Raw genomic sequence first — 25,898 nt, forward strand, 5'->3', positions numbered from 1 at the left:
GACATGGATCCTTTCAAAAATTATAAGTAAGTTTTGCCACCTTGAGTGTACCGAAATAGGAATTTTTGGGCTCTGGCCCATGGACTAGTTGGGCTAACTCCAATGGCTGCGTCAAGTCCAGGTGTGCGGGTTTAACTCAGTCCACTGAAACATGCTCGGCCGTGCCCCCAAAATCCACCACCAGGTGCTTAGTTCCCCGTTCCAGGACGCGGAAGGGGCCGTCATAAGGGGGTTGCAGAGGGAAGCAGTGTGCGTCGTGACGGATGAACACGTAGTCCGCTGACTGCAGACCTGGGGGCACCTGGGACACCGGAGCGCCGTGTTGGGCGGTAGGGACAGGTGTGAAAGCTCTGACCCCGTCCAGCAAGGAGGCTCGTTGGTCCACAGCCGACCAGGGACGCGTTGGGCATGAAATCGCCTGGGACTCGCAGCGGCGTGCCGTACACCAGCTCCGCAGAGGAGGCTGGTAGGTCTTCCTTCGGGGCGGTCCGCAGGCCCAGCATGACCCATGGGAGCTTGTCGACCCAGTTGCAGTCCTTGAGTAGCCCGAAGCGCAGCCTTCATGGACCAGTGGAAGTGCTCACATAGGCCGTTCGCCTGAGGGTGGTAGGCGGTAGTGCGGTGAAGCTTGACGCCCAGAGCCTCACCCACAGCATTCCATAGCTCTGAGGTAAACTGTGGCCCGCGGTCAGATGAAAGGTCGGAAGGCGTACCGAAACGTGAGACCCACGACCCAATAAAAGCCCGGGCCACATCAGCAGACGTCGTGGATGCCAGGGGAACAGCTTCAGGCCAGCGCGTAGTCCTGTCCACCACAGTGAAGAGGTAGGTGAACCTATGGGAGGGGGGTAGGGGACCAACCAGGTCGGCGTGGACATGGTCAAATCGTCTCTCCGGCACTGCGAAGCGTTCCAGGGGCGCCTTAATGTGGCGGTGTATCTTAGCCCGCTGACAGGCAACACACGAGTCGGCCCACGCTTTCACGTCTCTCTTAAGTCCCTCCCACACAAACTTAGCAGAGGTCAGGCGCACGGATGGCTTACCGCCTGGATGAGAGAGGCCGTGCACAGCTTCAAACACGGGTCGTCTCCAGCTGTCCGGGACGATGGGCCTGGGCTGTCCTGTGGAGACGTCACACAGGAGGGTGACACCTGTGTCGCTGAAAGGAACGTCCTGCAGGCGGAGCCCCGTGTCGGAGGTCCGGAGACGGAGGATGCTCGGGTCCGTGGCCTGGTCAGCGGCCATCTGTGCATAGTCCAGGCCTAGGTGGACCACTCCAATCACTGCCCTAGAGAGGCAGTCATCTACCTGGTTAGACTTACCAGCGACGTGCTGGATGTCGGTAGTGAATTCCGAAATGTAGGAGAGTTGTCGCTGCTGGCGAGCGGACCATGGCTCGGCCGTCTTGGACATGGCAAACGTGAGGGGCTTGTGGTCCACGTACGCAGTAAACTCGCAGCCCTCTAGCAGGAACCGGAAATGCCGGACGGCGAGCCAGAGACCGAGGAGTTCCCTGTCAAAAGTACTATACTTGCGCTCTCGGGGTGTAAGCTGGCGACTGAAAAAGCCCAAAGGCTGCCAAGCCCCCCTCACCCACTGCTCGTGAACCGCACCAACAGCATAGTCCGATGCATCCGTGGTTACGGAAATAGGCGCTGTAGGTGAAGGATGCGCTAGCAGGGTAGCCTGGGAGAGCGCAGCTTTAGTCTCGGTGAACGCACGGTCCCGCTCTGCTGTCCAGTCAACCGCCTGGTTGGGGGAATTGCCTTTCAGCGCCTCGTACAGTGGCCGGATGATAAAGGCGGCTCGGGGGAATGAAGCGGTGGTAGAATGTCACCATCCCGATGAACTCCCTGAGCGCACGAGCTGTTTGGGAGCGCGGAAAGGCCGCCACCGCTTCCACCTTTGTTCTTCCTCGGAGGCGCTGGCGATGAGTATGTCGTCCAAATAGACGAAGATGAAAGGAAGGCCACGGAGCACTGAATCCATCAGCCGCTGAAAGGACTGGGCCGCGTTTTTGAGTCCAAATGGCATTCGTAGGAATTCAAATAGGCCGAATGGGGTAGTCACCGCTGTCTTGGGGATGTCCGAGGAGTGCATGGGAACTTGATGATAACCACGGACCAGGTCGACTTTTGAGAAGACGCGTTTGCCAGACAGGTTTGCAGAAAAGTCCTGGATATGCGGGACAGGATAGCGGTCGGGCGTGGTGGCGTCATTTAGTCGGCGGTAGTCCCCGCATGGGCGCCAACCTCCATCAGGCTTAGCGACGATGTGGAGTGGGGACGCCCAAGGGCTGTCAGAGCGGCGGATGATCCCCATGCGTTCCAGGTGCTCGAACTCAGACTTGGCAATGGCGAGTTTGGCGGGGTCGAGATGCCTGGCTCTGGCGTAGACCGGGGGCCCCTTCGTAGCAATGTGATGCTCCACCCCATGCTTAGCGGTGGGTGCAGAGAAGGTAGGCTGGGTGAGGTCAGGGAACTCAGCGAGGAGGCGGTTCAACTTGTCTGCCTCTGAGAGAGAGTTGGCTAGACCTGCATAGGCCGCTTCCCCCGCGTACATGCGAAGGAGGAGAAGGTTAAGGCGTCGACCAGACGGCTGTTCTGAATGTCAACTAGCAAACCGTAAGCGCACAAAAAATCAGCTCCGAGGAGGGGAAGCGTTACATTGGCCATGACGAACTCCCACGTGAAACGTTGTCCACCAAAACACAGTTCTACAGACCGCACGCCGTAGGTGTGGATAGGGCTACCGTCAGCCGTCGCCAACTGGGGGCCCCGCTCCCCGGCCATGATGTCGACGTCAGTAGCAGGGAGCACGCTTCTCTGCGCGCCCGTGTCACAGAAAAATCGCCGACCGGAGATGGTGTCTGTAATGGTCTGTGCCCTCTGGCTATGTTAACTTATAACATTAATAAAGCAAGGACGACTTCTCTCGTGCTGGGTGTTTATTCACCGACCGGATTCCCACTAACGTTGTTACGTACATCACGTGACTTTGTTGTGGCGCTACGGAAAGCCGTAAGGGACATTAGCAAATCAAATATTACTAGCAAATATTACATCTCCCTTTTTCTGAAAAGTGCTGCTTTCTCTGCAGAGATACAGACCACGTTGAGCACGTTTATAAGCGAATACAATCTTAATAAGAAAGAATATGAAAGTGGAACTCTTATATAACTGGACTGCAACAAAGTAGTGTAAAACATTTCCTTCACTGTCTAAATGTGACACCGTAATAACATTTCATCTTTTTTTTTTCATTTCATTACTGGCAACTGCAAACAGCAGGTAGGTACACAAGGTAAGAGAACGCTGTAAATATTTATTTTCAAAACATAGCAGGTATAGTACAGGTTGGTGTAAAATTCTCTCTTTTTTTAACATTCATAAGTCAAGGATTTGTCTTGGTTTGATCGTGCGACCTGACCTCGTGGTGTAACCAGGCTGTGTCTGGTTGTCGCTGATTGTTCGTGTCTGGAGGTTCAGCATGCTCTTGCTGATGGGCTTGTGTGTTGTTGTTAGCGCTGGTAACAGTCTGCTGTGAAGTGTGTGTGTGTGTAGTGTGAGTGTTCACTCTGCTTTGTCGCAGGTGTTGACGGTTGCGTTGGTAGATCTGACCTTCTTTGGTTTGGATGTGGTAGCTCCTGTCTGTGTTCGCTGGTCTTTCCACAGTTGCAGGTCTCCAGGATCCATCCTCCTGCCGGAAGCGGATTGGTGTGCCTGTGGGCAGGTGGGGCAGAGGTTTGGCTGTTCGGTTGTAGTACGCCTGCTGGCGCTGTTGACATACCTCTCTCCTTTTGTGAACATCATCCTGACTGGCGATCTGTGGCTGCAGGTGTTTTGCTGTTGATGGGAGAATGGACCGCAGCCTCCGACTCATCAGTAGCTGTGCCGGTGATTTCAGGTTGTCCACCGGTGTGTTGCGATACTCCAGTAAGCTCATGTAGGGGTCTTTGTTCTCAGCTTTGGCTTTGTCCAGGATGCGTTTGGCCGTCTGGACAGTCTTCTCGGAGAGGCCGTTGCTCTGTGGGTAGTGGGGGCTTGTGGTGGTGTGTGAGAAACCCCATGTCTGTGAGAAGTTGCGGAACTCACCAGAGCTGTAGCACGGACCGTTGTCGCTGATGATAGTCTCGGGGATTCCGTGTCGAGCCATTGCTGCTTTCAGCTTCATGATGACGGCAGATGAGGTGCAGCTGTAAAGTCTCTCTAGCTCGAAGAATCTGGAGTAGTAGTCCACAGTGACTATGAAGTCCTGTGAGTTCCATGTGAATAGGTCTGTGCCTATCACTTGCCACGGCCGCTCGGGTATGGCGTGTGACATCATTGGTTCCTTTGCATTTGTGCTGCGCCGTTCTTGGCATATGCTGCAGTCTGCTACCGTATCCTCGATCTGTTTCCCCATGCCAGGCCAGAACAGTAAGTCTCTTGCTCGGCATTTGCTTTTTTCCACGCCAAGGTGGCTGGCATGGATGCGCTGTATCATGTCCTTGCGAAGCTTTTGGGGGACAATGATTCTCTCACCTTTGAACAGGATACCGTCCATTTCTGAGATTTCTGCTCTGTGGTTCCAGTGTTCCTGGATGCTGGGCGGGCACTTTTTCTTTGTGTCTGGCCAGCCAGTGAGTGTGGCTCGTCTGAGTGCGGTGAGCTGTGGATCTTGCGCTGTTTCCTGCTTGATTTCTGTGAGTCTTGTGTCGCTCACAGGGATGTTGCTGAGGACTGTGTGCACTTGGGCCTCCATCCCTTCCTGTAGGTCACTGTCGTGGTGTTCTATTGACTTGCGTGACAGTGTGTCGGCCACCGGTATGTCCTTACCGGGGCGGTGGATGATTTGGATGTCGTATTTTTGGAGTGCCAGGATCATCCGTTGCAGCCGGGGTGGTGCTGCTGCCAGTGGCTTTTTTAGTATTGCCTCCAGAGGCTTGTGGTCTGACCCCACCATCACTTTTCGTCCGTACATGTACTCGTGGAACCTCTTGCAGCCGAAGACCACAGCGTAGAGCTCCTTCTCTATCTGTGCGTAGTTTTCTTCAGTGCTGTTGAGTGACTTGGACGCATAGGCAATTGGTTTGCCATCTTGGAGCATGACAGCCCCAAGGCCACTTTTGGATGCATCCACTTGAGGTCGCAGCTCTTTCTGCGGGTCGAAATATGAGAGTACTGGACCTGGGTGCTGTGTAATGAGATTCTTCATCTCTTGGAACGCCTTGTCGTGGACTGCATCCCACACAAACTCACTGTCCTGTTTCAGAAGCTGTCTGAGGGGTGAGTTTATCTGTGATAGGTGTGGAGCGAATCTGGCGAGGTAGTTGATCATGCCGAGGACTGTCTCCAGCTCTGCTTTGTTCTGTGGGGGTTGCATGTCCTTGACCACCTTCACCTTGTGTGGGTCTGGTTTGATGCCTTCGTGTGAGAGCGTGTGGCCGAAGTAGCTTACCTCGGACACGCATATGTGACACTTGTCGGGGTTGAGCCTCACCCCTCGCTCCCTTGTGCGCTTCAGCATCGCTCTGAGACGCTGGTCATGTTCCTCTTTAGTCTTGCCGAACACTAGTATGTCGTCCACTATGGCCGTCACACCGTCCAATCCTTCATATGTTTCATCCACGCGTCTCTGGAACTCGTCTTGAGCGGACACGATTCCGAATGGCAGTCTGAGGAAACGATACCTGCCAAACACTGTGTTAAATGTCGTCAACATTGAGGATTCAGTGCTCAGTTTGATGGCCCAATAGCCTGACCGCGCGTCTAACACGCTAAAGTACTCAGCTCTAGCGAGCTTTGTGGTGGCGTCCTCCAGCGTGGGGAAGGGGTAGTGAGGTCGTTGTATCACTTTGTTAAGAGCTCTGGGGTCTAAACACACTCTAAGTTTGCCTGTCTTTGGCTTCTCAACAATGACGAGTGCGTTCACCCATTCTGTGGGTTCTGTTACCTTACAGATTATGCCGCCTTTCTCCATGCTGTCAAGCTCGTCCCTCAGTTTGCTGCGTAGGGCGATGGGAATTCTGCGTGGCGGGCAGACGACCGGCGTTGCATCTGGTGTGACGCGGAAGGTGCACTCGCCTGGGAACTCTCCTATTCCCTGGAAAACATCTGCATACTCATCCATTATGCTCTGTGATGTGACATTGTTTTCCTCGCTCACAGCCATCACTATTTTTACCAAGTTTAGGTCACGGCATGTTTTCATTGCCATGACTGGTGGGGCGTTTGTGTCAATGACGTAAAAGTCCAGCATCATTGCATTGTCTCTGTACTTACATTTGAGTTTGCATGTGCCTTTCACGCTCAGCGCGCCTCCTCCATATTCAGTGAGTCTGTGTATTGCTGGTTTCAGTGTCACATTTTTGAACAGCGCCTGGAACAGGTTGGTGGGAATAGTATTGGCCTGTGCCCCAGTGTCTAGTTTAAACTTTACCTTCTGTGGAGGTGTGCCAATTCCAACCTCTACGTAAGCCTGCTCGTTGCTTTTTCCGTTGTTCTCTATTGAGATGCAGTCTATGTACAGCTCTGTCTGTTCTCCCACAGCGGTGCTCTCCACTGTAATGTTGTCGAAGTACAGTTCTTCCTGCTCTCTGTCAGTGGTGTACTCTTCTGGGTTCTCTCCGACGGCATGTACTGTGCCGCGGTAGTACTTTGTCTGTCCCTGGGAGCTAGACTTGCATACTTTAGCAAAATGATTGAGCTTCTTGCATTTAATGCATTGTTTACCCTTAGCTGGGCAAGTGGCTTTAGCGCCGTGTAGCCCTCCACAATAGCTACACGCCCTGGCGGCGGTGCTAACGTTACCCTCCCTTTGTCTGAAGTTAGCGTTAGCTGCTTTGGGTGCGTTCGGTTTGTAAGTCTTTCTGCCTATTGCGTGCACCGTTTCATGTGTGCTGCCCTGGCCCATAAACTTTAGCTGTTGCTTTGCTAGCTCGTGTGAGCGGGCTACATCTATGGCTTTTTCTAGCATTAGCTCAGCTCCCTGGCTAAGTAGCTTTTCTCTCACTCTGGGTGAGTTGGTGGCAAACACGATGCGGTCCCTGACCATCTCGTCGGCATTTGGGTAGCCACAGTCTTTGACTAGGAGCTTTAGCTCAGTTACAGATTGTTCGAAGGATTCACTCTCTCCCTGCATCTTTTCATGAAATTTATATCTGGCATAAATCGGGTTTGCTTTGGGGGTGATGTACTCAGTGTACTTATCGTAGTACGTTTCTAGCTTCTTGGCTTGTTCTCCGCTGAGTGTCCAAGTGTTGTGCACATCGCGCCCTTTCCCCCCTATCCAGAGCAGGAGGTAGCTGCATTTCTCCTCTTCGTTCTTCCCGCGCAGGGGGCCCTTGAACATTAGCTCCGTTGTTTGTCGAAATCGTCTCCATGCTTCAGGTAAGTTCGCCGATTCCCAGTCCATCCGTGGAGCTGGAACGCCGTACGAATCCCTATTGGGTATTTAAACTCCGCTACTCTGACACCATGTAATGGTCTGTGCCCTCTGGCTATGTTAACTTATAACATTAATAAAGCAAGGACGACTTCTCTCGTGCTGGGTGTTTATTCACCGACCGGATTCCCACTGACGTTGTTACGTACATCACGTGACTTTGTTGTGGCGCTACGGAATGCCGTAAGGGACATTAGCAAATCAAATATTACTAGCAAATATTACAGTGTCGAGGATGAAGAGTAGCCTGCTCGTATCGCCAACACTCATGGCCACTACTGAGTGTTGGCCCTCTCGTTTCCCGTCGGCCTGTAGTTGCAGGGGGAACGGCACCGTTTAGCTTTCGCACCAAATCGAGCGTGGTACATAGAGTCCAGAGGGCTTGTAGCGGTCTGACGCTGTGGCGCCACCGTCGGGCCACGCCCGCGATGTCGGCGGGGGGCCAGTGAAGGTAGGAGCCAGCACCCCGGCATGGGAGGAACGTTGTGTAGTGACGAAGAATCGGTCAGCCTCCTTTGCCAGCTCACGGGGATCAGTGATGGTGGAGTTAGCGAGCGCAGTCTGGACGTGGGGCGGCGTGTTGCGCAGAAACAGCTCCATAAACAGGAAACATGGCTTTTCTTGACCCAGGAGATTTAACATCCTGCTCATTAGCTCCGATGGTTTGCCATCTCCCAAGCCCTGAATTGCGAAGAGGCGACGTGCTCTCTCCGTTGTTGACAGTTCAAAAGTTTCAAGGAGGAGATTTTTAAGTGCGACGTATTTACCATCGGCCGGTGGGTTGGTTATGAAACCGCTTATCCTGAAAGCCGTAGCGCCCCCAGCGCTGCCACTACGTAATAGTACCTGGTCTCGTCCGCTGTTATGTCTCTGAGCGCGAACTGTGCCTCAGCCTGCGCGAACCATGTAGCCGCGGAAGACACCCAAAACTCCGGCAGTTTAATTGCAACGGCGTTCGTAGCCATAATGTGTGTGGTTCCAGAAAACTTATCCGAAAACCGACGTCGGGGTCACCAGTGTAGAGCCGAAGGAACGGAGAAGACCGTAGGTTCACACTTTAGCCGTGTAGGCAACTTTCTTTAATCAACGGTAAATCAGAGACAACAAAACCACAGCTCGACTGAGCGGAGGCGGCAAGAAGCATCAGAAAACTTGCTGAACAACCATAACTTAACCCTGCGTTAACCTGCCAGGGCAACCCTGACTTAACCCTTAGTTCCTGGGGTGAATTCTATCCCCAATACGTGTCCACCACAGGGGAAGATTATTCCATAGGCCTGGGGCAAAAACCGCAAAGGCGCGGTCACCTGTTGTTTTGCAGTTGGAGTGAGGGATGGGTTAATGGCAGAGGCTTGAGGATCGGAGTGGTCGGGAAACGGAATGAGGAATGAGAAGATCCGAACTATGCAGGCCGCTATCAAAGCAACCTGGGCTTCCATAACACCTCAGCAGTGCCACAGGCTGACTGCCTCCATGCCACGCCGCACTGATGCAGTAATTCGTGCAAAAGGACCCCCGACCAACTACTGAGTGCATAAATGGACATACTTTTCAGAAGGTCGACATTTCTGTATTGTAAATCCTTTTGTTGATTGGTCTTATGTAATATTCTAATATTTTGAGATACTGGATTTTTTTATTTTCATGAGCTGTAAGCAGTAATCATCAAGATTAAATCAAACAAAAAAGGCTTGACGTATTTCACTTTATGTGTAATGAATCTAGAATATATGAAAGTTTCACTTTTTGAATTAAATTACGGAAAATAATGAACTTTTCCACAATATTCTAATTTTTTTGAGATGCACCTCTATCTGGGGCAAGATCATGCAGTGCTTTAGAAGTAATTAATGAGATCTTATTGAGTATTCCGAATTTTACGGGAAGCCAATGGAGGGATGCAAGAACAGGGGTAATATGGGATATGCAGTTCTAGTTAGTAGTCTAGCAGCTGCATTCTGAACCAACTGTAGACGATGTAAAGTAGCTTAGTTGAGACCTGAGTAGAGGGAATTACAGTAATCTAGATGGGAGAAAATGAAAGTGTGAATTAATTTTTCGATATCATTAAAAGACAAAATATTTCTGATTTTTGCAATATTTTGTAGCCGAAGAAAACATGACAGGACAAGCTTAGTAACATGGTAATCCAAACACATTCTGGCCAAAGATGATACCAAGATTGTTAGAGGTAGGTTTGATGTTTGAATGAAGTGGACCAATAAACTGATCAACTAAAGTGGCAAAGTTCTCAGGACCAATTAAGAGAACTTCAGTTTTGTTGGGGTTTAGATGGAGGAAATTAAGGGACATCCAGTCTTTGGTGGCAGCTAAGCAATCATGGAGGGAGGACAGTTGATTCAGGTTATTGGGTTTGGCAGAGAAATAGATCTTCGTATCATTGGCATAACAGTGGTATGACGTGTCTTGAAAGTGACTAAACAAATGACCGCCAGCTACAACGGCCTTATCAAACTGCAGAACGTGAGGACAATAGCTCAGAGAATTCGTTAAGAAAACCTGTAGCTGAATTGGGGGGGGGGTGTCGATAAATGATTATACAGCAAATTGGGTTGTCACACACAACTTTAAGTTAAGACTTCAAAACTATTAAAAGAACCAAAAGTAAAAGGAACACAAGTGCAACTGATCTGAAGGGCTGCTACTACGTATACCCCCACCACCACCTGCTAACCTGGGTGCATCCGGAGGATCATAGCTGAGTGAGCAAAGCACTCCCCAGGTTCAAGACAGGCCCCAGTAAGAACTAGAAAGTCAAGGTTGAGGGAAGCAATTAAATCACTGAGAATACAAGACTTGTTTGACATGGACTGGGCATTTAAGAGCAAAAACAATTGCAACAAGGGGCTTAGTTGGACTGTAATCAAATGATCTGGCCTGACAGTTGGGTAGTGGGTAATAAATCGTGTCCTAATCCTAACAGGAATCGTGTAAGAGCCATGGGATGAGCGAGGACTCACCTTTAGAAGAGCTGGATTACAAAGGGCAACAGGTGACTATGAACGGGAGACGTCATGTTCTATGTCACGGAGGTATTTGTATGTGTACCTATGGGACCAACCTGGGGGACTGTGTGCAGTGTAAATAGCCATTCACGACTACAGGACCGCACACCGTAATGGAAACTGGCCGCTAACATGCGGCTACCCAGCTTGTTGGGGTGGATACCGTCTCTTCCAAAAAAGGAAAAGCGTTCCCATAACATAAGCCATATCATAAGCCATGTCATAAGCTAACAAACCACCTCTAAAAAAGTTGTAGAAACGCCAGGTGAAAAGTAAAGACAAGAAAACATTTGAAAGAAACACATTTTACTTGTCATGGTAGTTGCGATATGGTGCCCCCTGTTGAAACACCGTCATCCCACCAATGACAGCAAGACCTGCGGCAGCCAGTATGAATTTTACATGTATTTTGAAGCTGCAAATCATTTGTAACAAACTGGAATTTTGATTTAATGTGGGTTAAGTAGGTTTCAACAGTTTCCATCTACAAACCAAACTCGTGATTATCAGCTTGATGCACAAGTTGAACTGTAGGTGGCAGTGGCAGGGCAACTTCTACACTGAGCGCAGATAACAATGAGAGGAGCAACGGAAACATGAAACCATTTCAAATTGTATTATCCTTCAACCTTGCACAAGAAACCAGGGAGAAGAGCCAAAATGGCTAAAGGGTCAATGGTTTATGATTGGAGCTTCCTAGCTTTTACTATGTGGCCAATAAGAGAACTAAGGCAAGAACAGACACAGGGAAAAAACCCACACACCTGAAGAAAATTTTACATCTTAACTGATAATCTTAAAACTTTTATTTCTCCTGAGCTTTGACTGTGGTTTAACTTGTATATGCAGCAATTCAAAATTGTTAAATTCAGCTTTTTACACACAATGTACAGATGTGCAATAGCACACTCGACATACACACACGGACTGACAAGGAAATACGGTTTGGCCGAGTTCATAACAAACATCCCTATCATAGTTAATTTATGTACATATTCAGTAAAAATAAGCATTTTCAACATTCTGTTACACTTGATACAGAAAATAATTACAGTTGCGTGATTCCCGGTGCCTGGCAGAAAGTCACTCCACTTCTGCTACATGGGCCACCTCTACCTCCATGGTCTGAATGACCTCGGGAGCCTCCTCCAGCTTACCCCCCGTTATGGCCTGCTGGGCCAGAACATAATTCACAACTTGCATGATACTCTGATCTGACAGCGTTGTCACAGAGCCGTCGCCCACAGCCTGGACAGCCTGCACTGCTTCCTCAGCCTCAACCGTCTCCTCTGTGATCAGCACCGTCTCAATCTCTTCTGAGCCTGGCGGCTGAGCAGGGCGGAGTTCGGGGGGCAGGTCTGATGCAAGGATGCTGACAGCATGTTCCACCTGGGTACCCTGATTGTGAAATTGGAGCGTGTCCTTCTCCAGCATGATCTTTCCTGGCAAATTATCGCCGTGATATTTAGCCATGTGCTTGCGTAGAGTACGCGCATCTATGTGAGCTTCTTGGCACATGGGGCACACGTAGGGCCGCTCCCCTGTATGAGTGCGGACGTGACGTTTGAGGGAACGGGCATCTGCCCAGGCAACACCACACGTCAGACATTCAAAAGGTTTTACTCCTGGAAGAGAGAGAAGAAAAACAAAAATAAAAAGTCATTCAGCTAACATGCAAATACTTGGCAGCACAAGAATCCTTGTTCTTCCTTTGTCACAGGATGGCAGACCTTGGTGGTTGTTTATGTGGCGTCGGTACTCTCGGAGCTGGGTAAATTTCCTCCCGCAGTGCTCACATTCCCGCTCTAGGTTCTGCTTTACTCTGCCCTTCTTCCCGTGGGTGGCTTTCTTCACATGTCTTCTGAACAGGGCTTTCTCAAAGAACTCTTTCCCACACACATTACACCTGAGGAGGTCATTCAAATAAACCAGGGTTACCAGAGATTCTCAGAATTGGAGGATTAACTTTTGAATACCCAATGAATCAGAAGTCAGGTGTTCAGCTGATGAAGCATGGTAGAGATAAAAAGCAAATATGAGCAGAGTTCTGTTGAGTAGTGGGAGTTGTTCGTAAAGTAGTGCACACTGAATCATGTTGGTTAAAACTGTAGCCTAATACCCAACTTTACATTGAGATGGCCAACTTTTTTTTTAATTACATGCTAAAGACACTCTGCACTTTCTAAACATATATGTAATTTTAGAGCAGCCAGATGCTGCAGTTTAGGCTGTTTCGCAATACTCAGCTGTGGGGCAGCAGCTATACCGTTGTTTTACATTGCCTAATATTTAGTAAAGCAAATAATTAAGTTTGTTAGTGGAAAAATTACCTTCCTGACCTTTCTCTCCTTTTATCTTTATACAGGTCAATACTAAATCATTATGGATTAGTTTCTTTCAGACACACAACAAAGCAAAAATGAATCCCAAAGAGATAAGATGTGAATATGCAGGATGAATACGATATCAGAGATTCTGCAAATGTTTTTGAGAAAGTAATTTTATTTTATGTTATTACTTTATTGATCCCCATGGGGAAATTCTCCCTCTGCATTTAACCCATCCTAGCTGTGTAGCTTGGAGCAGTGGGCAGCTGCCATGCAGCGCCTGGGGACCAACTCCAGTTCGTCTTGCCATGCCTCGGTCAGGGGCACAGACAGGAGTAATGTTTGCGCTACACTGGACTACCTTACAAAGCATTATCTACTAATAGACAGGCCATCAGAGATCCACATGACTGTTACCAATGCACTTGGTAATCTACTTTGGATTTTTTTTGGGGGGGGGGGGGAATCGGAAGAAAAAGAACTCACGAGCAACATGCAAATTAAGAGTCATGCATGAAGGACCAGGGCAGCATTGCACAAATCTTTCGTAAATTTGTTACTAAGCTTGTGTGTAAAGTCGTTACTACGTTTAGTAGCAAGATGTGAACTAGCAATTAACTTGCACCATTCAAAAACAAGTAGTCATAGCTAGTACAGCCATAGTAACATGTAAGTCCATTATTAGGCAAACATCACAGCAGCCAGCCAATCAAAACACATTCACACATGTAAATATGGAACTGCACACCTGGCTCATGTGCCAATGTCAGACAAAGATGTCCAACTCACCATATACAGTGCATCCGGAAAGCATTCACACCCCTTCACTTTCCCCACATTTTGTTATGTTACAGCCTTATTCCAAAATGGATTAAATTCCTTTTTTTTCTCATCAATCTACACACAATACCCCATAATGACAAAGTGAAAAAGGTTTTGTAGAATTTTTTGCAAATTTATTAAAAATAAAAAACTGAAATATTGCATGTACATAAGTATTCACACCCTTTGCTATGACACTCAAAATTGAGCTCAGGTTCATCCTGTTTCCACTGATTATCCTTGAGATGTTTCTACATCTTGATCGGAGTCCACTTGTAGTAAATTCAACTGATTGGACATGATTTGGAAAGGCACACACCTGTCTATATAAGGTCCCACTGTTGACAGTGCCTGTCAGAGCAGAAACCAAGCCATGAAGTCAAAGGAATTGTCTGTAGACCTCCGAGACAGGATTGTATCGAAGCACAGATCTGGGGAAGGGTACGAAAAAATGTCTACAGCTTTGAAGGTCCCGAAGAGCACAGTGGTCTCCATCATTCGTAAATGGAAGAAGTTTGGATCCATCAGGACTCTTCCTAGAGCTGTCCGTCCAGCCAAACTGAGCAATCGGGGGAGAAGGGCTTTGGTCAGGGAGGTGACCAACAACCCGATGGTCACTCTGACAGAGCTCCAGCGTACCTCTGTGGAGATGGGAGAACCTTCCAGAAAGACAACCATCTCTGCAGCACTCCACCAATCAGGCCTTTATGGTAGAGTGGCCAGACGGAAGCCTCTGCTCAGTAAAAGGCACATGACAGCCCGCTTGGAGTTTGCCAGAAAGCACCTAAAGGACTCTCAGACCATGAGAAACAAGATTCTCTGGTCTGATGAAACCAAGATTGAACTCTTTGGACTGAATGCCAAACGTCACATCTGGAGGAAACCAGGCATCTCTCATCACCTTGCTAATACCATCCCTACAGTGAAGCATGGTGGTGGCAGCATCATGCTGTGGGGATGTTTTTCAGCGGCAGGAACTGGGAGACTAGTCAGGATCGAGGGAAAGATGAATGGAGCAAAGTACAGAGAGATCCTTGATGAAAACCTGCTCCAGAGCAGGCTTCCGATTGTATTGAGCAGGCCTCAATACAATCCTGTCTCGGAGGTCCACAGACAATTCCTTTGACTTCATGGCTTGGTTTCTGCTCTGACATGCACTGTCAACAGTGGGACCTTATATAGACAGGTGTGTGCCTTTCCAAATCATGTCCAATTAGTTGAATTTACTACAAGTGGACTCCAATCAAGATGTAGAAACATCTCAAGGATGATCAGTGGAAACAGGATGAACCTGAGCTCAATTTTGAGTGTCACAGCAAAGGGTGTGAATACCTATGTACATGCAACATTTCAGTTTTTTATTTTTAATAAATTTGCAAAAATTTCTACAAAACCTTTTTCACTTTGTCATTATGGGGAATTGTACACTCACTGGCCACTTTATTAGGTACACCTTGCTAGTACCGGGTTGGACCCCCTTTTGCCTTCAGAACTGCCTTAATCCTTCGTGGCATAGATTCAACAAGGTACTGGAAACATTCCTCAGAGAGTTTGGTCCATATTGACATGATAGCATCACGCAGTTGCTGCAGATTTGTCGGCTGCACATCCATGATGCGAATCTCCCGGTCCACCACATCCCAAAGGTGCTCTATTGGATTGAGATCTGGTGACTGTGGAGGCCATTTGAGTACAGTGAACTCATTGTCATGTTCAAGAAACCAGTCTGAGATGATTCGAGCTTTATGACATGGCGTGTTATCCTGCTGGAAGTAGCCATCAGAAGATGGGAACACTGTGGTCATAAAGGGATGAACATGGTCAGCAACAATACTCAGGTAGGCTGTGGCGTTGACACGATGCTCAATTGGTACTAAGGGGCCCAAAGTGTGCCAAGAAAATATCCCCCACACCATTACACCACCACCACCAGCCTGAACCGTTGATACAAGGCAGGATGGATCCATGCTTTCATGTTGTTGACGCCAACTTCTGACCCTACCATCCGAATGTCGCAGCAGAAATCGAGACTCATCAGACCAGGCAACGTTTTTCCAATCTTCTATTGTCCAATTTTGGTGAGCCTGTGCGAATTGTAGCCTCAGTTTCCTGTTCTTAGCTGACAGGAGTGGCACCCGGTGTGGTCTTCTGCTGCTGTAGTCCATCTGCCTCAGGTTCGACGTGTTGTGCGTTCAGAGATGCTCTTCTGCATACCTCGGTTGTAATGAGTGGTTATTTGAGTTACTGTTGCCTTTCTATCAGCTCAAACCAGTCTGGCCATTCTCTTCTGACCTCTGGCATCAACAAGGCATTTTCGCCCACAGAACTGCCGCTCACTGGATATTTTCTCTTTTTCGGACCATTCTCTGTGAACCCTAGAGATGGTTGTGCGTGAAAATCCCAGTAGATCAGCGGTTTCTGAAATACTCAGACCAGCCCGTCTGGCACCAACAACCATGCCACGTTCAAAGTCACTTAAATCACCTTTCTTCCCCATTCTGATGCTCGGTTTGAACTGCAGCAGATTGTCTTGACCATGTCTACATGCCTAAATGCATTGAGTTGCTGCCATGTGATTGGCTGATTAGAAATTTGCGTTAACGAGCAGTTGGACAGGTGTGCCTAATAAAGTGGCCGGTGAGTGTATGTAGATTGATGAGAAAAAAAAGGAATTTCATCCATTTTGGAATAAGGCTGTAACATAACAAAATGTGGGGAAAGTGAAGGGGTGTGAATACTTACCGGATGCAATGTAAATCAAGGGGATGCAGCCTATTGTAGAAAATGTGATGGTCAATATTTTCCCAATTTTCAAGTAGCTCCAAATGGTCTAAGCCAACCATTGTAATGTTTATTGTTGTCTATGTTAGGGTTATTGCTCTCTGATAAAATGTTATAGTTCTCTCAAGTGCAACTGGACTGGTACAGTGGCTTGCAAAAGTATTCATACCCCTTGAACTTTTCCACATTTTGTCACGTTTCGACCACAAACATAAATATATTTTATTGGAATTTTATTTGAAAGACCAACACAAAGTGGCACACAATTGTGAAGAACAAAGAAAATTATACATGATTTTAATTTTTTTTTACAAATAAAAAACTGAAAAGTGCAGTGTGCAAAAGTATTCAGCCCCCCTGAGTCAATACTTTGTGGAACCGCCTTTTGCTGCAACTACAGCTGCAAGTCTTTTGGGGTATGTCTCTACCAGCTTTGCACATCTAGAGACTGAAATGTTTGCCCATTCTTCTTTGCAAAACAGCTCAAGCTCAGTCAGATTAGATGGAGAGCGTTTGTGAACGGCAGTTTTCAGATCTTGCCACAGATTCTCAATTGGCTTTAGGTCTGGACTTTGACTGGGCCATTCTAACACATGAATATGTTTTGTTTTAAACCATTCCATTGTAGCCCGGGCTTTAGTTTAAGATCGTTGTCCTGCTGGAAGGTGAACCTCCGCCCCAGTCTCAAGTCTTTTGCAGACTCCAACAGGTTTTCTTCCAAGATTGCCCTGTATTTGGCTCCATCCATCTTCCCATCAACTCTGACCATCTTCCCTGTCCCTGCTGAAGAGAAGCACCCCCAGAGCACGATGCTGCCACCACCATGTTTGACAGTGGGGATGGTGTGTTCAGAGTGATGTGCAGTGTTAGTTTTCCGCCACACATAGTGTTTTGCATTTTGGCCAAAAAGTTCAATTTTGGTCTCATCTGAGCAGAGCACCTTCTTCCACATGTTTGCTGTGTCCCCCACATGGCTTCTGGCAAACTGCAAACGGGACTTCTTATGGTTTTCTTTTAACAATGGCTTTCTTCTTGCCACTCTTCTGTAAAGGCCAGATTTGTGCAGTGCACGACCAATAGTTGTCCTGTGGACAGATTCCCCCACCTCAGCTGTGGATCTCTGCAGTTCGTCCAGAGTCACCATGGGTCTCTTGGCTGCATCTCTGATCAGTGCTCTCCTTGTTCGGCCCGTGAGTTTAGGTGGACGGCCGTGTCTTGGTAGGTTTGCAGTTGTGCCATACTCTTTCCATTTCCAGATGATGGATTGAACAGTGCTCCGTGAGATGTTCAAAGCTTGAGAAATCTTTTTATAGCCTAACCCTGCTTTAAACCTCTCCACAACTTTATCCCTGACCTGTCTGGTGTGGTCCTTGGACTTCATGATGCTGTTTGCTCCCCAATATTCTCTTAACAAACCTCTGAGGCCGTCACAGAACAGCTGTATTTGTATTGAGATTAGATTACACACAGCCAGGTTGACTCTATTTAGTCATTAGGTCAACATTCGATCATTCAGCAATCATCAGGCAACTTCTGAAGGCAATTGGTTGCACTCAGAGAAAAGGGGGCTGAATACTTTTGCACACCGCACTTTTCAGTTTTTAATTTGTAAAAAAAAAATTAAAATCATGTATAATTTTCTTTGTACTTCACAATTGTGTGCCCCTTTGTGTTGGTCTTTCAATAAAATTCCAATAAAATATATTTATGTTTGTGGTCGTAACCTGACAAAATGTGGAAAAGTTCAAGGGGTATGAATACTTTTGCAAGCCACTGTATATATCCGTGAAGACGTTTCGCCTCTCATCCAAGAGGCTTCCTCAGTTAGTGCCTTTCTGACTAGACCAAGCTAGTCTGACAGGCTGGTGATGAGACTCAGTATTTATCCTCTAGGAGTTGTTGTCAGAGCTATAGATATGCGTGACAACGACTCCTAGAGGATAAATACTGAGTCTCATCACCAGCCAGTCAGACTAGCTTGGTCTAGTCAGAAAGGCACGAACTGAGGAAGCCTCTTGGATGAGAGGCGAAACATCTTCACGGATATATACCAGCCCAGTTGCACTTGATTCAACTCCTTTGGATAACCATGACCTGGATGAATGAGAACATTCACAGACATGTTATAGTTCTCTATTACCTGACTATAACAACTTCCCCTCATTGTTGCTATGTGTAAGAATTTAGTAAATTAGTACTTTGTAATAACTAGGGTGGTGCAGCCCATTTTTATTTAGTGTGGTGTAAATGCTAATTTACTTACATGACAACAAGACTCGGTAAGAAATTACACATTAAATGGTGTTATCAGCCCAGAGGCACAATACTTTGCTTATAACAATATTTTCAGACCCGTACTGAGCACTTACTTATAGGGCTCAGCCACACTGTGGGATTTGACATGGGAGTACCAGTCTTTCTTCCAGCTATAGCATTTCCCGCACACCTGGCACTGGAAGGGCTTCAAGCCCATGTGCTTGTTCATGTGCTGTTGGAGATCTTTGGCCTCATAGAAGCTCTTATCACAGCTGGAACATAGAGGAAGCACAGTGAGCATAGGTGATACATTCAACCTAATCACCTCTCAAGGCTCATCATTCCACGTGGACTTGAATAGGGCCTTATGGAGGGATATGGAAAGCTGAACAGCTACTCACTGAGAACAAGCAAATGGACGCACTTCAGGTTTGGGCTGGTGCTTCTTTAAGTGCTTGCTCAAGGCCGAGGCTCGGTGAAACGTTGCTCCACATGTGTTGCATAGGTATTTTGACTCACCTATTTAAAATGAATTAACACATTAGCAAATATTTAATTTTGAACACTGAAAACATCTAAAAGTTTTACAGTTCAATCCAAGCTGTTTAAACAAAAAGGACATGAAATAAACTATAACATATACGCACATACCTGTATGAAGACTGGTGTGTTCCTCCATGCTCCTCTTGCTTACAAACGATTTATTACAATATTCACACTGGAACTGCTTGGTGACATCATGAAGTGCTTTGTGCATCTTGAGGCTGTGTTTGTGGGCAAAGGTCTTGCCACAGACCTTGCAGGCATGAGGCCGCACACCAGTGTGATTTAGCATGTGGATACGGAGAGAGTAGAGTTTTGGCAGTGTCTTTCCACAGATGTCACAAACAAACTCTCTCTTGGTGCGCGCATTCTTGTCATCCATGTCGCCCTCAGAGCTTTGCTCTAACATGGGCTTGGCAATGGGTGCCCGTTGGCTACTCTGCTGTTTGTGCCTAGCAAGGTGGGCACGCAGTGAGGCAGCATATTGGAACTCTTTACTACACAGCTAGAAAAAGGGTGAAAAACCAGCACAATTTAAGAACATTTGAATTTTTGAAATTTGAAAACAAATATGGGTAACTACTGTGAAAACCACTACTTATTTTATTGATGATACTTACACTACACTTATATCCACGAGCTTTCTCATGCTTTAAAGTATGCATGATGAGAGCGTAGCGTCTATGGAAGGACATACCACACTCTGAGCATGCATGCTCTCCATCAACAGTGCTGTCTCCTTGGGTCCCATCCTGCTTGGATCCGATGTCTGGCTCTGCCACAGGTTCCGTAGTCGCAGTTTCCTCTGTGATAGGTTCACTCTCTGCTATACTCTCTACCGTTTTGCCCTCTGGATCTGGTCCAGCCTTGGATGAGGCCTGTCCCTCTACTTGGCTCTCCACTGGTTTCTTTGGGGGCCGTCCCCTCTTCCCAGGCTTTAGGCCCACCTATCAAAATGTGCTCATGTTCAGTCCATCTCCAGCTAAAATAATTCTCAACACTGACCATAAAATCCTTTATATGTCATGACATGCACATTCATTTTATGCAATAATTTATTTACATTCCTAAGCATCTATGAATCTTTGGGTCTGTTTATATACCTTTGCAGTGGTGGCACGCTGTGGGGCCAGCCCCTTCTTGTCCTCCTCCTCCTCTTCAAGACCCATATGTAGACGTGCATAACCACCCTCGCCTATTGAGCGCTGTCTCAGGCGTCTCTTGTTGGGGTCATCTACTGTCTTTTCCTGCCTTTCTCCTTGGCTTTCCTCAGCAGAGGGGCTAAGGGACTGTGGCTCTTCCTCCACTGGAACCACATACTCCACCATACTCACCTTCTTCTCCTTGGGAGGACGTCCCCTTTTTCGTTTCAGGGGTGTAGCCTGGACCTGGGCTGATGTGGATTCTACCATCTGAGGCACTGAGGTCGCCTCCTGGGGCAGTGGCGTTACTTCAGTCTCTGCCAGTGGGGCTGCAGCAGCTTCTAGCTTGACCACTTCTGAAGGGGTCACTTTGTCTGGGTCCACATTAATGATGAAGGCCCCTGCTTCCAAAGCACCCTCAGCATCCTGTGGTTGCTCCATCGCTAGACAAGCTGAAACTACAGCAAGGGATTCACTAGCCCCTGCTTGTCCACTATGGGTCACAACAGTCATGGTCTCCCCTTCTACTCCATCTGCTGTGCGCGAGATGAGCATCACGGATTGTCCAGGTCTAGTCTGTCCACCATGAGTGACAAGAGTCACAGCTTCGGTTAGTCCAGCCTCCTCACTGGGGGCAACTACAGCCATGGCTTGCCCTGCAACACCCTCCCCAGCCTGGGGGACCACTGCCATGGGTTGGTCTATATAAGCCTCTCTTGGGTGTGTGACAACAGCCAATGATTCATCTGTTAATGCCACACCTGTGTGGGTGACTACTGTCTGGCCATCACTCTGTATAGTAACCATATAAGCCCCAGGGTCCTCTTTGATGGCGTCTTGAGCTAGTTGACTTGACACAACAGTGTGGACATCACCCCTTTGATAGACTGTGAGCCTCTTCTTCTCCACCTGCTTATGCACAGACTCACATATCTCAAGTACCTCTGCCATCATCAAATGACGTGCTAGGGTGGCAATATCTGCCATTACACAGAAGTTGAAAGTCAGGCAGGAGGTGTAAGAGAAATCCAGCAAAGGTAGGAAGCTGGCCTTGGTAAAACCTGGAGAGGGAGGAACAAGGGTACCAATTTCAGCAACTAAGTAAAGCATTCTTTGAAATAGAAATAAAACAACAAGAACTCACCAGAAAGGTCCACTACAGCCTCATGTGTGGACACAGCACCCTTTTCAACAAAGAGCTCATTAAAGTATTCACTGCAGGCTGCCAATACAGCCTTGTGTGCCCGGTACTCCTCTCCTTCAATTAGCAGGGTGATATCACAGAACTGATTGTTGAGGCGCTGCTGGTTGAGTTTGTTTAACATTGTCCGGCTATGTTTGGGCAAAAACTGGTTCACCTCCCCTTTGCTATCCAGCTACCAGTTAGCATGCACGCACACGCACACACACGCACGCACGCACGCACACACACACACACACACAAAGAAAGAAAGAAAATGTTTTATGAAACTATGTTCCACAAAATGTATGCTATATGACAAACAATCATCTCTATTATGCCTACACATTTGAGACTTAAATGAAATCGGAGTGTTTTGGGCACTTACGAAGACAAGCTCATGCTTGGCCACTGTCTTGGCCACCTTGGATCTAGGCTGACTATAAGTGCCAAAGTCTAGCTCCTCATCGCCATCTTCCTCTTCCTCCTCCTCATTGTCCTCTTCATCCTCCTTAACATCGTCGTCATTCATTACAACCATCTTGCGCCTGCCAGGCCGCAGTCCAGAGCCATCGTCTACATTTCGCCTGCTCTGACACCGCGCACACTCTCTGATGTGGTCCTTCACATGCTTCAGTATACCTTTAATGTAAAAAAAAGAATAACTTAAAAAATATATTCTCTATAAAGCATTGCAGGTTTACAAAACTGTCATTACAAATTATTCCAATAAGGGCTGAACAATATATCTGTTTCATGTGGAGTACTACGTATTAAACGGTGAACGACAATAAATGGTGTCACACTGAGTCAACCAGGGGATTGAAGAACTGTCTTATTTCTCCCTTTGTAATCATTGGTAGTCGTAAATCTTTCCAAATAGAGCTGTTGGAGGTAAAAGCTGCGTATATCTGGCGAAACTGTTACTCGTATTTTTCCCTTTGATATCGCAATGTCAATTTTTCTCCGATATTGTTCAACTGTAATTCCAATGAATATAGACACAGGCTGGCAAGTGCGCGTCAAAAAAGACGCAGTACTACAACCTTTCAATAGATGGGGGTAGAGGACGAATATGTAGCTTTTTGTCTTAAGGTTGGCTCAGCCAGGCGCCGGGTGGCTTATGTTTACAAATTTAGGCATTTTAAGTCGCTCACTGGCTTGTCAGTTTACCATTTGCGCTAAATCTGTTACATACCTCTCCACCAGTACTTTTGAGAAAGGGACTCCCAAGTGAATTGTTGGTTAACATGTTCTCCTCCTTCAGTAACGTGTGCCTGGTCAATAAGTTCCTTCCTCCGTCCGTCCTGTAACACAACCTCCAACTCCGTGAAATCTTTCTGGCCTTTAAGCCGTCGCTGATAAAACAAGGTCCCGTTTCTCACCACATAACAGGCGGCTGCCTTTCGTATCTTCCTTTTGGTATTTCCATGAGTTCCCGGCGCATACGGCTCCCGCTCATCAGTCAGATAGCGTATGATAGCCAAGTAGCTCTCTTCGCACGACATACCGCGACGGCCACGGTTTGTTTTTACTAAATGTAGTGCTTATTTCGAAAGGAGAGTCTATCTTCGAAGGTTTAAATTTAAGTTTTTTTTTGTGGCGCTGCAGTGCTACATGTCCCGAAGAAATCGGATATAATTGCAATATTTAAAATTGTTTCCAGGGTGGAACTGCCGTTCGTGACCGTTAAGGGTAGGCTTGCGTGAACAGACAAAATGGCTGCTGCACAACCGGATATTGCGTAAACAATGGCGGAAGTTAACAGACATCGTCGGTCTCGGTATTCTCCACATGAGGGTGCAATGTCCAAACTATCCATCCATTATCCACGGCGGTTATTCCAACAGGGGTCGCGGGAAGCTGGAGCCTATTCCAGCAGTCATTGGGCGGCAGGCGGGAGACACTCTGTATGCCGCCAGTCCATCACAGGGCCAGGGCCAACACACACACACACACACACGCACACACACACACACACACAGACACCTAGAGGCAATTTAGTATGGCCGATTCACCTGACCTGCATGTCTTTGGACTGTGGGAGGAAACCGAAGCACCCGGAAGAAACACACGCAGACACGGGGAGAACATGCAAACCCCCGGTATGTACATGTAGACCACCCTACTTGTATTTGCCACTTAGACTGACTACAAATCAAAACAGTGATGAAGAGAGTCAAAGAAAGTTGAATCAGTTCATCTGGACACAACGTTTGTTGACAGAAAGGTTTCATCACTCATCTAAGTGACTTTTTCAGTCTAAACTGGCTGCAGGTATCCCCACCCTTACAAACAATACAGTTGGATAACGACCGATCTTTCACACGGTCTTTATGCATGCAAGCGAGACCAATGATCCAGCTTCATATGCATATGAACGATCAGAATGCACGAGTGGTGAAGAGGGGATTGTTAATCATTTTGTGGGCAGCTGTAGCATATGGGCTTTTGAGATTGGTTTTATGATTCTTGTTACACATCTGTCTTTCTGACACAGCACATTGGCTTTTATGTGTGGATGACTAGGCTGTGGACCAGTAAATTAAGTGCATGTATCCCAAAAATAAATAAATATATATATGGACAGAAACACATAGGGACATTAATCATCCGCTGTCAGCTGATGATTGCTTGTACTATATATATATATATATATATATATATATATATATATATATATATATATATATATGTTTCGTGCGTCGTCACTCATCAGTTGCTAATGATTTTTTAACAAAGAATCATACAGTTTACGTTGTCCAGCATCACGCCCCTACTTTCGGTTGGACAGCGACCAATCAGTTGGAGAAACATTGAAATTATAACAACCAATGGGCTAGGTATTTATGCTGCACAGCAACCAATGGAGGGGTAGAAAACATTACAACCAATGGGACTGGGGTTTGTTTTGATACGCATTTAGGGGCCAGGGCACTGTTGAAATGGCGTGCATTAAAATATAACAAAGTAATTTATGTGAATTATATATTGAGGTGGTGTTGGGGAACAGTTGTAAGACCAGGCAGTTAAAATATTAAAACATTAAAAAAAAACTCTAATAAATGTAGCCGGGTGGTAAAGAACCGATCTTTCTTCCTGCAGTGAAATGAAATTCTGTACTGCCCCTTTAAGAGATTAAGCTCGACGCAGGGTTATAACGTCACACGCGCGACGCCTAGTGTCAGTCAGAGCGAGGACAGGGTGAAGCATGGTGGACAGAGATGCATAGCAGTCTGCATCGGGGTAGACAGTTTTGCTGTAGCTGTTCTTGGCCAGCCACGCTGAGGAGGCCATCTTGAAACGTGGCTGCAAGTGAGCGGCGAAGCCCACTACTGTATTTCATTTGTATGTATTTCATTTGTATATATTTCATTTGGGTACATTTTCATTTGTATATTTTATTTTCATGCAGTCGTGATCTATTTCTTTCTATTCTCCTATCGACCGCTGCCCTCCTATTGAAGTGAGGCAGCATTCAGAATAAAAACCCCAAAAATAGAATTTTGTGTTGTCCGGTGAGTTCATTACCCTAAGGACCCATCACATTTTGGTACCAGGAGTGGGGTTTCTGAATGTTAGGAGTTTGGTTTCATTTTTATTTTGAATGAAATACAGTAGTGGTGAAGACAGGTTCTGCGGAGAGTTTGCCTGGCTTCGTGGAGGTTCATTGGATAGACTGACGAGAAGTGTTGGGGATCAGCCTGCTGGACCAGAGGACCACACTACAGCAGCATTTTGGGGGGTTTGGAGAGTCACAAGCCCAGCTGCATCCAGTGTCAACCCCGCGCTGAGTTATTGTCGTCCAGAGACTGTTTCCAGCTGAACCACAGTGTATCCTTCCTCCGGCACGAATAGCGCACTGATAAAAGACTGAACTCTTTGAACTTTTTGAACTGTGCCTATCGTGAACATTCACAATGTCTGTTGATGGTGATGACATTTCTGTTTTTGTAATGGGAGAGGGTGATGCTGACGATACTATGGAGGAGATTCGGCAGCAACTACAAGACCTCGGTAGGAAGCATAGTGAGGCTATGGCAGCCATATCCGATCTGCGTAGTCATTCAACTAGATCGTATGTGTATGTACCCAGGGAACGCCACATTAACCCATTTAGTGGCGATGTGAGTACAGATGGGAGAGAAGTTGATGAGTTCGCGGAGGAGGTAGAGAGGGTGATAAGGGCTAGAAATCAAACCCCAGCGGAACAGTTGGACTATGTAATATCTCTTTTAAGAGGGCCAGCCTTGGAAGAGGTGAGGTTTCGGATGGGGGTTGAGCACAGGCAACCAGCAGACTTATTCACGTACTTGAGAGAAGCATTTAGAGAAAAGCGAAGTACTGCCCAGTTATTACACACATTCTATGGCCGTAAGCAAGTTGAAGGTGAAAA

The 25,898-nt window shown here is 47.2% G+C and overlaps 1 protein-coding gene across 1 annotated transcript; it reads right to left on the reverse strand.

Annotated features, from left to right (window-relative positions):
• Nucleotides 1-11,063: 11,063 nt before the first annotated feature.
• zbtb11 (zinc finger and BTB domain containing 11) lies at nt 11,064-23,202 on the reverse strand. The gene is made up of 10 exons (XM_056277370.1): nt 22,701-23,202; nt 21,891-22,144; nt 21,467-21,698; nt 20,284-21,383; nt 19,801-20,127; nt 19,289-19,685; nt 19,039-19,156; nt 18,751-18,909; nt 12,182-12,357; nt 11,064-12,076 (listed from the first exon to the last, which is right to left on the reverse strand). The coding sequence occupies exons 1-10, from the start codon at nt 23,008-23,010 to the stop codon at nt 11,535-11,537; spliced, it is 3,615 nt and encodes a 1,204-aa protein (XP_056133345.1). The 5' UTR covers nt 23,011-23,202; the 3' UTR covers nt 11,064-11,534.
• Between the last annotated feature and the right edge of the window lie 2,696 nt (nt 23,203-25,898).

The sequence above is a fragment of the Lampris incognitus genome, chromosome 3 (genome assembly GCF_029633865.1).
Source record: "Lampris incognitus isolate fLamInc1 chromosome 3, fLamInc1.hap2, whole genome shotgun sequence".
Classification (NCBI taxonomy): Eukaryota; Metazoa; Chordata; class Actinopteri; order Lampriformes; family Lampridae; genus Lampris; species Lampris incognitus.

What these genes read in the sequence shown, in the direction of transcription:
- zbtb11 (XM_056277370.1), bottom strand. Translation starts at nt 23,010, where the DNA reads ATGTCGTGCGAAGAGAGCTACTTGGCTATCATACGCTATCTGACTGAT. An exon ending in ACACACCAGTCTTCATACAG is followed by an intron (nt 19,157 to 19,288) that starts GTATGTGCGTAT and finishes CATTTTAAATAG; the next exon opens with GTGAGTCAAAATACCTATGC. An exon ending in CGTCCATTTGCTTGTTCTCA is followed by an intron (nt 18,910 to 19,038) that starts GTGAGTAGCTGT and finishes TCTATGTTCCAG; the next exon opens with CTGTGATAAGAGCTTCTATG.